The following is a 14,045-nucleotide window of genomic DNA, read 5'->3' on the forward strand; positions in this document are numbered from 1 at the left end:
TTGCAACCTAATTTTAAACATACAGCATATCTCTTGGCCTTGTTGGAGCTTTTATTTCCATCTTTATCAGGAGAAAAAAAGACAAACAACACACCAAAACACAAAGTCTAACTCAGTTGCTCTTGCTGACCAAGGAGAGGAAAGAGAAAGTACCACCAGAGTACCCATTGTTGGTATTCCCATGGCTTAATGTTTCCATAAACAGACTATTTCATTTTGTTGTTACTGTTATGGCCCTGGGCCAAATATATTGAAGTAAAAAAAGCTGGAACTACAAATGGGTTTAGATGCCGTGCTACAGAATGCTGTGTCCTGCAGCTTTTTCACATTTTCTCTAATGCAAAAACCTCAGAAAAAGGTCTCTGTAGTGGGATGTGCCATGCAGATATCATCCTTTTCACTGGGCTACAACACCTTGCACACTTCAGCTTAATAAAGAGCCTCATCAGAAGTTACCTTCCCCCAGAGCACAGCGGTCCCGCCGGGGGAGGCAGTCGGACCGGACCGGGCCGGGCCGGGCCGGGCCGGGCCGCCCCGCTCCCGGGCTCGGAGCCGCCACCAGCCCCGGCCCCGCTGACTGGACGTTCCCAGCCCGGGCAGCGCCCGCCGCCTTCTGAAACTGGAACCACTTTAAACCCTCCCGGGGTGAGGAAGGACGAGTTGGAGAGCGGGGCGGGTTTGCCCATCTCTGCTTCCGCAGCCAGCCCTGACCCCACCGCACTTCTGTTCGCCGGGCCCGAAAGCGGCGGTGGAAGCGGAACGCACCCGCCAGGCCCCGCCGCAGGGCGCGGACCCGACCCACGACCCACCCGCGGCCCCTCCGCCCGCCCCCCAAAGCCACAACTCCTCCCCGCCCGGGCCTCCCCCGTCGGCGGCGGCTGCCAGCCCCAGCCCGCCGCCGAGCCCCGCGCCCCGGCTGCCGCAGCCCCGCCGCTCCGCCCGGCACGGGCGAACAAAAGGCACCGCGTCCGCCCCCACCCCGCCCCTTCCCCTTCTCGCGACGGGGCCCGGGCGTTTCCGCGCAGGCAGCGCCGGCAGGAGAAGCCGCCGCCTCGCTGCAGCGACCCGCAGCCCTCGGAGCGCCGGCAGGTATCGGCCCCGCCGGGGGGATGCGGAGGGGAAGGGGAGGAGACGGCTGGGGGGGCAGATCCCCCCAAGCAGGCCGCGCCAGAACGCGCAGGCCGCAGCGACCGCGCCGCCGGCGGCGGAAGGGAAGGGCGGCGCTGTGCGGGGCTCCCCGCGCCCCGCGGGACCCGCCCCGGCCGCCGGGGGAGCCGCGGCCCTAGGCCCGGCCCTCCCGCCTCGCCTTCCCGCCCCTGCCCTGTCCCCGGCGCCGCTTCGCTCTCTCCGCCGGCCCGCGGCAGCTCAGCCGCCCTCTCGCCCGTCCGCCCCGCCGGCCTCGCCCCGGGCCCCAGGCCTCGCCTCACCTCAGGCAGCACCTCAGGCAGCCGTGGGGACGGGGCGGGACGTTCCCTTCCCGGCGGCCTGTCGAGGCTTCGCTGTGTGTGCTGGGCTAAACGGTTCCCTTGAGCAATGAGGAAAGCTGGCCGAGACTGACAGTGTAAAGGAGCGTGGTTATGGTGATCACCTTGGCCGCATTAATTAGTTGTCAGGTTTTCTACAAACCAGCCGTTTAAAAACAACTTGGATATATGCTCCACGTCTTTTCCCGGGCACAGGGGAAGGAGATGAAGCTAATCACTGCGAAAGCTTTAGAACAACCAAGTTGTGCGGTTGAGGCATATTCCTTAGAGCATTACCATTAGCTGCCAGTTACACCAGTGGTAACACAAATATCAGCACTTGCACCTTGGGAATGGTGGCAGATTTTTTGCATTCAGGATGGGGCATTGTTGTTTTTTCATAGAATGATTTCGGTTGGAAAAGACCCTCAGGATCATTGAGTCCAACCATAACCAAACTCCGGCACTCAACCATGTCCCTAGATGGGACAACTATAGAACGGCAGGCTGAAGTAGTTTTATGCGTGGACCCCGCTCACAGAGCAGACAGCGCCTGGAAATTGGCCAGGGAAGGACTAGCTGCTCTTCTTTTTGTCTTTTTTGTGATGTTCTCAAATGTTATGTTTCTTTAATAGTATAAAACATCAAGGATTATTTTTATGCTGTCTCTAGTTTTTTATAGCACGTGTTCTCAGACATCATTTTTGTATCTTCTGGCCCCCTTATTCAGGATTTCCTGAATGCCAAGATTTAAACAATCTGACTTTCTATTTTAGGTGCCCAACTAAAATTCCCTAGAAGAAGTAATTTTTTCTTTAAAGGTCTTACACTTTTTCAAAGAAGTGGAGCCTGGTGTGCATTTTGAGTCAAGGGCCAAAGGTGAGGGCAGTCAAAATAATGAATTGTTCTGAAAACCTGGTCAAGAGTTTGTAAAATTGTGAGCTTAAACCTTTACAAAATTAAGATGATGTTTTCTATACTTTAATTTGCAATCTGAGTTGTAAAAACTTTGAAAATATTGTATTTCTTTAGGGACTTCAACTGCAGTATAGTTCTGTAAGTGAAGCTTTCTGGTGGCGGTAAAATATGGTTCTGTTTTCAGGTATTTCATACAGCATCAATTGAATGTTTGGGTAGGAAGGTGCATTGCTTGTGTGTTTGTCCATCTAGGAGTCAGACTGAAGTATAATGAATAAAGTGACTGACATCATGACAACTGTAAGACAGAGAAGGGTTGGAAAAGGCACAGAAGCGGCTGAAGATCAGCCTTCAGAGGAGAAGAATGTGAAGTCTGGTGGGAAAATTATGTCTGGTGGGTAACGGAAAGGATTGGAGCATTACAGCTTTTTAGTAGTGTTTAGCTTTTGGTATCGAGCCTAAGCACAGGTTAGAACTAAGTATGTACCAAATACATTTTATACTTGAATATTTATCACCAAAATTAATTGGATGAGACAAAGGGCATCCAGATTACTGCGTGTCCATCTCATCTCCATTTTTAAATCCTCATTTAAATTGATGAGAACAATTTGGTTTTGATTTAGTATCAGTGACACACTATCAAATTCCATATAGTCATCATAGGTTCTTAAATTAATCTCAGTTCAAATCATTGGTCACATAAAAGAATTTGAAGACCTCTGAGTTGTATTTCAATATAAGCAAATTGCACATGAAATCTGAATGTAACTGTAACCCTTCCTTTTTGACTATAGGACGGACTAGCTAGGTAAATTTCAGAGACATTAAGTATCCTAATTTGAGGATCTGTTTAAGTAATTAAATACTGATAATATTTGTGTTTGGAATTATAAGTTTAGAGTTGTCAAAGTTTGTTTGGTTTGTTTTTTGTAATCAACATTTTTTAAGGGATGATTTGACTTCAATTCCAAATATTTTATAGATGCAGTTGGGGGTGGATGAAAGGAAAGTTACATTGTTACTTTTATGTACATTGTTGCTTCCACACAAGTACCTTAGGCTAAATACAAAAGGGGAAACTGATCATAGTTCTCAGCCAGCCCCCCAGTCTATTGCGTATTTGGTACCCATTACATAGATGTCACAAACAGTATGAAATAACCATTTCAGAGATATAATTCCAGATCACTATTATCCATATTAAGCCTTATATCAACATTAAACAGATGACCAACCTAAAAGTACTAGTAACATAAGTGTACAATAAACCGATTGAGCTACCTAGAAACGCAACCCTTCTTTCTCATCGTTCTGCCTCTAATCTTATTCTGATTTCAGCAGGATGTCATCTACAATTCAAAGCTTGACACCATTATCAAAGGCCGCTTTGGCTGCTGTTCAGTCTGTTTGTGGGTATTTAGTGAGACTGAACCTTGAGTGTAGTTTTTTTATAAAAACCAAGCAAACACCCCCCAACTGGGCAGCTGTTAGGACATTTGAAGAATATTTTAATTTCTTACTTTGTGATTTAACATGCATCCTCTATTGCCTTAATTACAAAAGATGCCCTGGAGAATATTCCAACTTAGATTTACAAATTAGATATGGGTATTTATGTAGATTTGTGTTGGGTCCTGGTGTTCATTTACCAGTTAAGGCACACCTTATTTCACTTTGCATGAAAATAAAGCACTCTGAGTTTGCTATATGAAAAAGTACAAAACACATCTCCATAAAGACCTCTTAAAACCCAGTGTTCTGTTACCTGCAGAATGTAAACTGTACTAGCACAGACAATGTATAAATTTGTTTCCAAAATTCCTTTGAGTTGAATTATGTGTTTCACAATTACAGAGAGAAATATTTTTCTTCCAAGATCATACAGGTAGAAAGGTGTGGAACATACTCTCAATAACTGTTGGTGGAATTGTTGCCATTTCTCTGGGACTTCTTACTTCTGTTTATGTTGCCACGCTCCATGAAAATGACCTGTGGTTTTCCAATATTAAGGTAACAGTCATTTCTATAGTTTTATCAGTGCTTTCATAGAGCATTAATATGAGTGTTAGTGGAAATTTCATTTATTTCTGTATTTGTTTTGTAACTTGCTCAAAAACATAGAATATTTCATTTTTAAAAAATTAACTTTAAAAAAGCCATGCTTCCCTTCCCACTTTTCAAATACTTGATCGTTTCTATAAACACCTTTCCCCAATTTTTCTCTGAAAGCATTGCTACACAGCTCCTACCTGAGTTGTGGCTGTGGTTCTTCAAACCATTGGTCACTATCTAGAATAGAATTTCAACAATCTACTATATCCCTATAATCTTTTGTCCAAAGCAATCCAAAACCAAACAAAAAGCAGTTAAAATAAATTATATACAAAACCCTGGAATAAGGTTCTTCAATTGTTTTTCTACTGTGACCTTGTAATACAGTTTAGGCACAGTCTCTTACTATTCAATGCTAATTTTATATAATGTTACCCTAAATGCATGGGAAATTGTGTGGGAAAATAATGCAGCTGGACACATCTAAATTTAACCAGAGGAAAGAGATAGGGGAGTCATTTTCCTTCTACATGCCTAAATTCACTCTGTTAAGTCTGTGTATTACATTATTCAAAGAGTGCATATATTTACTTGGAATACTTGCACAGCAATGTCTTTCCTGTATTATGCACTTTTTTTTTTTCCATACCTGTATTAGAAATAGTTAGCACTTACTGAAACAATTACTGTTGTATTATACACATAATACTGTTTTGTACCCACTGTCATCTTTCTTTGGATATTTAGATTGTATATAGACATTAAAGGTACAACTTATGTTTGCCTTTTCCTTCCAAAAGCAAGTATTGGTTAATTCCACAGGTATGTGTATATTTTGAAGTATAAACAGGCATGGACTTGTGGCAATGTATGAACATAATGGATACAGCATTTTTATTCTGTTGTACTGATACAGAGGGGCACAAACTTCACTAAGAGCAGCAGGTCTGTAGTTGCAATTAACTTGCCCACCAAAGCATGAAATGCTCATTTTATTTGGTAATTACTGTTTTCATTTTAAGTACACTAGAATGCCATTAGATATTAAAATTTAAATAAATCCCTCTAGATATTTTTAGTCTGGACTCTGTTGTCTCTGTAGCTCTCATTTCATCCTAAGGAGTTGATATGATAACTGGTAACATTGGAACATGAGCAATTTCAGCCAATTTGATGGAAAGATTCTAAAAAGCATTCAGTTCATCTTCCAGCAGGCTAAAGGAGAAAGAAATGCAGATATTCTCTGATCTTACATTATACCTTCTTTTGTAGGATGTTAACTCCACCAGATAAGGCATGTGGCTATAGTGCTAATTTAAAACTGTTAACAGGAAAAGCTTTGATGAGATTTCACATATTATTAGAGATAAAATAGTCAGTTGTAAGACAGAGTCATAACTGATCTGACTTCATACATACTCCTGCTTCTTGGAGCTATGTGTTCAGTGAGTGTATACTGTTCGTGTTTTGCACGTGCACACTCTCAACTTGCATTGTTTCTAAGGATATCTTCCCAAATAGAAGGCTATAGCTCTAACTTTATTGCAATTTATTTTCTAAACATGTCCCAAGCAAAATTCAAAGGTACTTTTAAAGATTTTTCTCAAATTATTTGTTACAGCTTGAGACCAAACATGTAGTATCCCCTGCAGTTTATTTGTAAATACAAGGAAGGTTTGGGGATGAGTGAAGTCTAATCAAATTTTCTGCAATTGTCTGGATTGTGTTTTAGCTTTGTCAAAAAAGAAAAGTAATTGGTGCTTTTCTTATGCTCTTCATTGATGGAAAAACTCAACTCAGACTTGGGCTGCTTGCTCAGGATCCTGAATGACTTGGTTAAGGAGTTTGAGGAAACCTAAGCTCTAGAATTTTGCACGGCGCTTGAGAGGAAAAGTCTTTCGTTTATTTTTTTGAATGCTTAATATTATTGGGATAGAATCGCAAAAATTGAGATCCTATGCAACTCTCTATTTATCCTGGAGGATCATGTTCTTTTTTTCCCTTGGAACAGTGGTAACTTCTTTGTTAAATACTCACAATTGAATACACAGAAAGATAAACATGTGCTCGTATAATGCTTACCCATAAGTCTGCATGTTTTTATTGACAGGCAATACTAGGAAAAGTATAAATTGCTGTAGAACTGGAAAAGTATTGTGAGTGAATAAAACAGATGTTATCTTAGCATGAAACAGATGTAAAACTCACTAGTGTTTGTCTCATAAAGTATAGCATTTGGTTGAATACAGCTGGTGCCAGGATTACAAATTAATCATGTTTGAATGCATTTTTGCTAATTAGATCCCCCTCTGTGACTACTGTCTCCCCCTTAATAAATTCCAAATGTTAACTTTCCTTTTTTTTTTTTTTTTTAGTGAGCACTTAGAATCAGCCACTTTTTGGTATTAGAAAACTTTTCAGTAGTGATGAACTTGAAACTAACACTCATTCAAAATCCAGCATTCTAATTTTGTTTGTGGCTTTTAGTATTTAGTGCCAATGTCATATTCTTCTCCTGGTGTTATAATGATTTTTGTGTCATAGAGCAGCTGGAGAGTTTAATTGTGAACTTACACTGAATCAGATGCATTTTTATCTGTTGATTTTTCTCAGACCAGAACTAATATTGGTTTAGTTTGTCAACAATTGACTTCAATAAAACACACGTTTTGAGATAAGATTCTGTACTGGGCAGTATGGGAGGGAATCACAGAATGTCAGGGATTGGAAGGGACCTCGAAATATCATCCAGTCCAATCCCCCTGCCGGAGCAGGAACAGCCAAGAAAGAGGCATGGTCTGAGGTGTACCTAGTTTAAATCATTTGGACATTTTAAAATTAAAAATAATAACTTTACCTACACCTATAAACAAGTAGAAGATTGCTTTTCCTTTAACCTGTAAGTGAAGTATGAGAGTGATGAACAGCTGCCAGGCAGCAGAGTACCCTGCCCGCTGAAATCTCAGAATGACATTATGGTGCAGCCCCAAGCACTGCACACTGAATTCATTGAGCCTTAAGGTGACAAAGCCACAGAATACTGTGGGGTATCTAAATCTGGAAGAAAAGGTTAAATGCATAGAGCAAGCATTTGCAGTTTTAAAGTCCAGCTGTTGGCCACTATACCTATCGAAGCATGGAATATTACAAAAAATAGTAAAATATCTAAAATGTTTCCAAAGAGCATATCTGAATCATGAAGGGAATTCATGTTTTGTCAGTTAACAGAGGCATTGTCACATCAGCCATTTCTCTCTCATCCGAATTTCTCTGTATATTTTGCCTTTATTTGAACTAAGTTGTATAGAATGCACAAACCCAAAGACCCAAGCCACCATATAGGTTAATTTCCTCGGTACAGCAAGAATTGGAATTGAAAGCAGCTTCACATGGTGGTGAAAAGAAGCGGAAAGCAAATTTACTATTGAACTTTCACTTGCAGGAAGTTGAAAGAGAAATTTCATTCAGAACAGAATGTGGACTTTATTATTCCTACTACAAGCAGATGATTCAGGCTGCTTCCATCCAGCAAGGTATTGTAAACTGTAAAGTAAGTTTTACTTCGTGTTGGCAGCTGACTATTTTTAGTATTTTTTTCAAATTTAGTTGAGAACAAGGAATACTATAACTGTGAAAGACAGTGTAACAGTTGTACTGGACACAGATTTATTCTGTTCATACACCAGCGAACCACCAAGTTATGAACATAATAAATTTCACAATGATACCTTGGTTTCTGTGCCACACTTGCACATTCTGATGAAGGCAATCACTTTGAGGCATAGTTTTTATACCTGTTGAGGTTTCAGCTGTGCTGATTTATTCAGTATTACTTTCATTTTTATTCTTCTCTTGTTTAATTTGAATTATGAGCTATTTGTGGGAAGGAGCATTTTTTTTTCTGTATGCCTGGACAGCAAGTGACACAATGAGCAGCTTCCAAGTAAATCACGGACAATGATGGGGTTTTCTTGTTACAGTCTCATATTTTCTAGGTGCTTAAATTGCTCCTTAGCAATTTTACTTATACTACACTTTTGTCATCACCTGTGTTCAAAGTAGTGACAGGAGTGGTTCTTCAGATCCAGTATGTACCACAGATTCTATGCTAGGAATGCAAGGGGCAAAAATAAATGGTTTATACATTACTAAAAGTACAGTACTTGAATTAGCACTCTACATCACATTCAAAGCAGGGAAACTGAAGACCTCAGAAGGTCATGTTCATTCAGAGGTAATGTGATCTGAATCCTTGACTCAAAGTTTGCAGTTTTTGATGAGAGATCCTAAAATAACCTTTGAAAAAGTTATTCACTGTTCAAATGAAGGTGGAGGGGGGAAATGACAATCTCCTATTTCAATTTCTCTTTATCGTTAAGGTTTACATGGTTTAGTATATGACAATAAAACTGAATCTGTGAGGACAATTAACATACTTGAAAGAATGAATGTTTACCAGGAGGTGTTTCTCAGCATTCTGTATAGGATTCTTCCAATTCAGGTAGGCGTTTATTTATGACTTTAGATTGTAAGTGCATTATGAAGATTGCGCAGTGAATCATAGCTCCTCTTTTTAGTTTTTTTCTAATTAGAAATACTCCTAATACCTCTGTAATTTGTAAAAGCAAAACCTGATTCATATTAAGTATAATCCCCCCCACGAGTGTTTTATGTCAACATCAGTGTTCTTGTGTTTTACAGCAGTACCTAGAGCCCGTTTATTTTTATATCTACACTTTGTTTGGACTTCAGGCAGTTTATGTCATTGCTCTGTATATAACAAGCTGGCTTCTTAGTGGAACATGGCTTTCAGGGTTGTTGGCAGCTTGCTGGTATATTACAAACAGGTAAGTAAGATTAAACATTCCATCGTTCTAAAATTGTACCTCATGTCAAAGGTAAGGCATTAAATCTTCAAATGTGTGATTAATTGAACAAAACTCCAACTATAAGGCCTCTCTCCAGATGAACCAGAAAATGGAAAAAAAATGTTTAAATAATACAAAATAATTAAAACAATCAGAAATGAGCTTTGGACTAGAATTTTAAAGTTTCAAAAAGTTTAACTAGAAAATTTTGGCTTAAATTAGTCTCTAAAAGTGAACTGCATCTTTCAGATGTATTTGGATCTCCAGAAGATACATCCTGTATTCTCCAGCCTAGGATCTCTGAGGTGTTAAAGACACCTGCATATATGCCCTTCAGGTCTTTCCTCACTGCCCCACACCCAACCTCCAAAAATATGGTAATTGAGCTGTTCTAGTGATTTCTCACGTAAGAAATCTGAATTTGGAGAGCAAAATTACAGAACTACCGTTAGGCCAGCAATAAGCTGGTGGCATGAAGCTAAGAGTGGTGGCACAGGCTGTTATCTATAACTTCATCTAGAAAAAGACAGTTTCGATTCTATCAAAATGCTTTTATATGTTAATCGGCAGCTGTAAAGAAGTTTATCTGCAAGCATTTCCATTACAGAATAATTGTAGGTATATAGTGGTAAAACTTTTCTTTCTCCTAAGATGAAAGTAATTAAAAAATACATGCAATATGGATTAGTTTACATGTCTATTTCATTAGGTCATGTTTTCATTTACACAATATGTGGAACAGATTTGTTTTGTCCATCTTTCTATTAATTCACAAGCAATGGAAGCCTGTTATCCTTTATGCAACTAGAATAAGTACATAAATTGATTTGAATAAAGACTTCCTGTTCAGGTGAAGTACATCTGAGGCTACTGAATAGCTCAGTTTCAGATGTTTTTTCATCCAGTTAAGCATGTCTCAGATGTGTTGTTTACTTAGCTTTTTAGCAAACATTTTCTTTATGCAAGAGAAAAGGAAATTATTTTAGTTTTAACTTCTAATTCAAGTTTTGTAAATGACTGCCCTTTGGGGAACTTTTACTAGCTTCCATCACATACCTTTTATGGTAGAGCATTAAAAAAATGACCAGAAGTTTCTAACCATTTTAGTGGTATTCAAATCCAATGCAGAGGGATCACAGTGAGGAAATGGATACCTATTTATTCTTATATGTGCTTTTTACAAACCAAAAAATGAAGTAAAATTACCTGCGGCCTGAAAACCCCACATGCTGGATTTTGGGAGTGCTTTTGTTTGGGTGTTTGTTTGTTTTTAAATTATCCAAGCTGTGCAAGCATTTAAGGTACAGAAACAATGAATGACTTGCAGAACCTTCATAATCATGTTTTTTTCAGAGCCAAGCATGTTGAAGGATCTAGAGTGTAAAGCCTTGATTTTTATCAATAAGTAGTTAAAACACCAAAAAGTTGCCTTTTGTTGCAACCTCTCTGTCATCATGTTGGTGTTCTTTATGTTTTAAATGTATGAAACTCTGTCTGTTTTATACAGAGTAGATACTACAAGAGTAGAATTCACCATTCCTTTAAGAGAGAACTGGGCACTACCATTCTTTGCTGTTCAGATAGCAGCCATCACATACCTACTCAGAACTCATTTGCAGCCTGTTCAAGAAGTGAGTATTTCTAACAAATATGACACAGTAAAATTAGTATTAGACAAGTGCCTATAAAACTAAATACTTTTTAAGTGTTTATAGCAATGGATATATACACACACAAATCACTTATAATGTGTAAAACGATTCAGATGAGCCTTCTGTTAATTCAGAGGTAGTTGAAATACAAAGGAATACATGTGCTCACCAATGGAAAAGAAATAAAGGTAAGCTCTAAAGAGTGTATGACAACAGTAGTGTGTATTTAAGAAAACATAAGCGACTAATATAAAGTGGGCAGCAGAAAAGCTTGTAAAGCACAAGGATTAAAGATTTTCTTTTGATTTTCTTTGTTTTACAAATACAGGATGTTGTCCCTATCTGCAAGAATAAAAGCAAATTGGTGATACAGTCTTTGACAAACAGTTCTTAAGTCATTACTCCTCAATTTGTTCAAGTCGCCACTATTTATAGCATAGTAAAACACATATTGCATGTTACTCTATGGGCTGAAACTATCTGAGATCTTACCCTTTTGTTGCAAGTGCTATTAAAATTGTAAAATACAGACATAAATACAAGAACCTGTAACTCTGAAAAATTTTTGTTATCCTCCAAACAGTTGTTGCAGATAGAAAACTTATATTAATGTCTTAAAAACTGATTTACAATAAAACCAAATCAAGGTGGGGATGGGGGGGAGGAACAGGATGGGGTATTTATAGTTTATTTACTTTTCATTAAGGAAACTGTAAAGTTAAATAAATCTTTCTCTTCTTCTAGAGAATGACACTTTTGGCTGTATTCATATCAACATTTCTCTTTAGCCTGACTTGGCAATTTAATCAGTTTATGATGCTGATACAAGCGTTGGCGTTATTCATACTGGACTGCTTTGACATGCTTCCTACAGCAAAGGTAAGGTCACGTTTGGAAACAAACAAACTTTTTTCAATTTTGGAGGTGTTTTACTAACCAGTGGTGCAGATGCCCAAAGTAATACAGATTATACACTGTGCTGCTGTGTGCTTTTAAGCAATCACAGTGTATACACTGCAAGCATAAAAATTAATAAACAGAGAAACACCATTTCTGATTTTTTTTTTCCTCTTGATTTTATTTCATTTTGTGTAATTCACTTCTATTGTTTAATTTGTGTCTAGTTTTGTTTAGGCACAGCTATGTTTTGACACTGTTAAGGGTTTGCTTTTAAAGCCATCATGGCAGTTGATGTAATAGCACAGCTTAAGCACGTCCTGTGGAAGTGGACAGAAAAGAATTTGCACAAGAAATTTTTGCCTAAGTTGAAGTCAAAACAATGGATGAATTTTGCCTCAAGTATCGTGCATCCTTGTTTGAAAGTGAGATGTAGGCACAGTACCACGAAGAGAAGGAAGATGGACTAAGTTGCTCAAGAGAAACAGTTTTCTTTTGTACATTGAAATTCACCCCGAAGTAACAACGTTGTCACTGATGTGTTTCTGAACTGAATAAGCCAAAAAGTAAAACAAGTGCTACTAAGAAAATAAGAGATCATTTACAGTTATTTTTTTTAAATAGAAATATACTACAGAGGATGAAATGATTGTCTTTGAATTTAATCTCACTGTGAAGTTCTACTGAGATTATTTTAGCCCTTGTAAAAGTGTACGCTAGTGGAAAAGGTCCTAACGTTAAGGAGGGTTACAGTAGGATGAAGGACAATTCATATTAATTTCATTTTAAATGTGAAGGAGACTTGAATATTAGTGATTGTATCAATTTAACTGCAAATTAGTATGGTGGCTGCATATCAAAATAAATGTGGTTTATTTTACAGTTTCTAAACTCTTTATTATATCTGCAAGTGTAAGATGAAATTAGCAATTAATGTCACTAATCAGCTACCTTAAAAGTTGGCAGATTACCAGCATCGTCCTGAATTATACTGAAATGGACATGCTGTACTACTCTTGTTCCATATTAATTTTCAAAGAAGTTCTTCTTGAAACTGTTGGAGTTTGTTGGGCCATTTGATACTGATTTACACCACTCTGTAATACGAGATGGAACTCGGGTTCTTTGGCACCACTTTGTCAGAAAATCAGCTGGTTTTTACTGTTTGCATTCAGTTTATCATTTGTAGTAGTTTAGCGTAGCTCAAAAAGGGCTGTACTAAACTACTATTAAAAAGTTAGAGAAATCAGCCAGTGTTTGATTACTGAAGTGCACTGAGCCGTAACTCTTTAGTCAGAAAGACATAAGAGAAGCTACAGAAACAATTCTTTGCCCAATGAAAACAAAAAAACACCTTCCAAATATTAAGTAATTAATACTTTCCTCACTCTGCAGTTAACGTATCTGCTTTATTATAGCGTCAGGCTCTCCTGGGTATAAAACAGGCATAAAATATTAATCTAACTAGTTCAGGACATAAATATAGGGAGGATATAGTAATGGCTGTAAGTACGATGTTTTAGTGTAAGATGAAACATTTTTAGTAAGAATAATTGATGTTTAGATAAACTATAAAACACATTCAAAGAAAAGCAGCTATGACTGTAAAGTTTTGTAGGCATAAAAATCTCATTATTATTACAGGTTATGTGGCTGTATCTCATTCAGATTTCTGGATTACTTCTGGTCTGCGTCCTGCAGTTTTTTAATTCTATGATACTTGGATCCTTACTTTTAAGTTTTAATGCTTCTGTCTTGATAGCAAGAACAATCCAGGTAGGTACTGAAATATTTCTGTAATACTAGATGAAGAGTGTGATATATAGAGATAAATAAGTAATTTCTATGCATTGTAGTTTTAAATTACTAATAGTAATTAAAGGAATTACCATAGCGTAAAGCGACAAAAACGTTGCATGATCAAATAATGAATTCAATTATACTCTCTGCAGCATAGCCAAGCACATCAGACACCATAATTCTGTGATTGCTATTAACATTTATGATTGTGCAAACTGCAGTTTTAGATCCTGCAAAAAATTGCATAACTGGACTTTACACCTGTTTCAGCAACACTTGTCTTGTAGTTATGGATCTGCCTCCAACAAAATATTCTGTGAGAACTAGGCACATATCACATTCAGTTTACTGAAATCTTTTGTTTCTTTCAAAGATTAGGAGTTTTTTTCCTG

The 14,045-nt window shown here is 38.5% G+C and overlaps 1 protein-coding gene and 1 long non-coding RNA gene across 5 annotated transcripts in view; one reads left to right on the forward strand and one right to left on the reverse strand.

Moving 5' to 3' along the window:
- The window catches only part of LOC139829036 (uncharacterized), a 249,759-nt gene extending 248,222 nt beyond the window's left edge, over positions 1 to 1,537 (reverse strand). For both annotated transcript variants that reach the window (XR_011741243.1, XR_011741242.1), the window contains exon 1: positions 1,428 to 1,537. This is a non-coding gene — a long non-coding RNA (uncharacterized lncRNA). The remainder of the gene's footprint in view (positions 1 to 1,427) is intronic.
- The window catches only part of DPY19L3 (dpy-19 like C-mannosyltransferase 3), a 31,931-nt gene continuing 18,840 nt past the window's right edge, over positions 955 to 14,045 (forward strand). Inside the window, exons 1-10 of one of the 3 annotated variants that reach the window (XM_065848034.2) lie at positions 1,003 to 1,089; positions 2,240 to 2,342; positions 2,634 to 2,775; positions 4,261 to 4,394; positions 7,879 to 7,969; positions 8,816 to 8,937; positions 9,138 to 9,283; positions 10,812 to 10,935; positions 11,701 to 11,835; positions 13,498 to 13,629. In XM_065848034.2, the coding sequence (XP_065704106.1) occupies positions 2,652 to 2,775; positions 4,261 to 4,394; positions 7,879 to 7,969; positions 8,816 to 8,937; positions 9,138 to 9,283; positions 10,812 to 10,935; positions 11,701 to 11,835; positions 13,498 to 13,629 (1,008 nt within the window). In that variant the 5' untranslated portion in view covers positions 1,003 to 1,089; positions 2,240 to 2,342; positions 2,634 to 2,651. Of the gene's footprint in view, positions 1,090 to 2,239; positions 2,343 to 2,633; positions 2,776 to 4,260; positions 4,395 to 7,878; positions 7,987 to 8,815; positions 8,938 to 9,137; positions 9,284 to 10,811; positions 10,936 to 11,700; positions 11,836 to 13,497; positions 13,630 to 14,045 lie in introns of all 3 variants that reach the window. The other 2 variants (XM_065848033.2, XM_071814320.1) reach the window with 2 other exon arrangements.

The sequence above is a fragment of the Patagioenas fasciata genome, chromosome 13, assembly GCF_037038585.1.
Source record: "Patagioenas fasciata isolate bPatFas1 chromosome 13, bPatFas1.hap1, whole genome shotgun sequence".
In the NCBI taxonomy this organism is placed as follows: Eukaryota; Metazoa; Chordata; class Aves; order Columbiformes; family Columbidae; genus Patagioenas; species Patagioenas fasciata.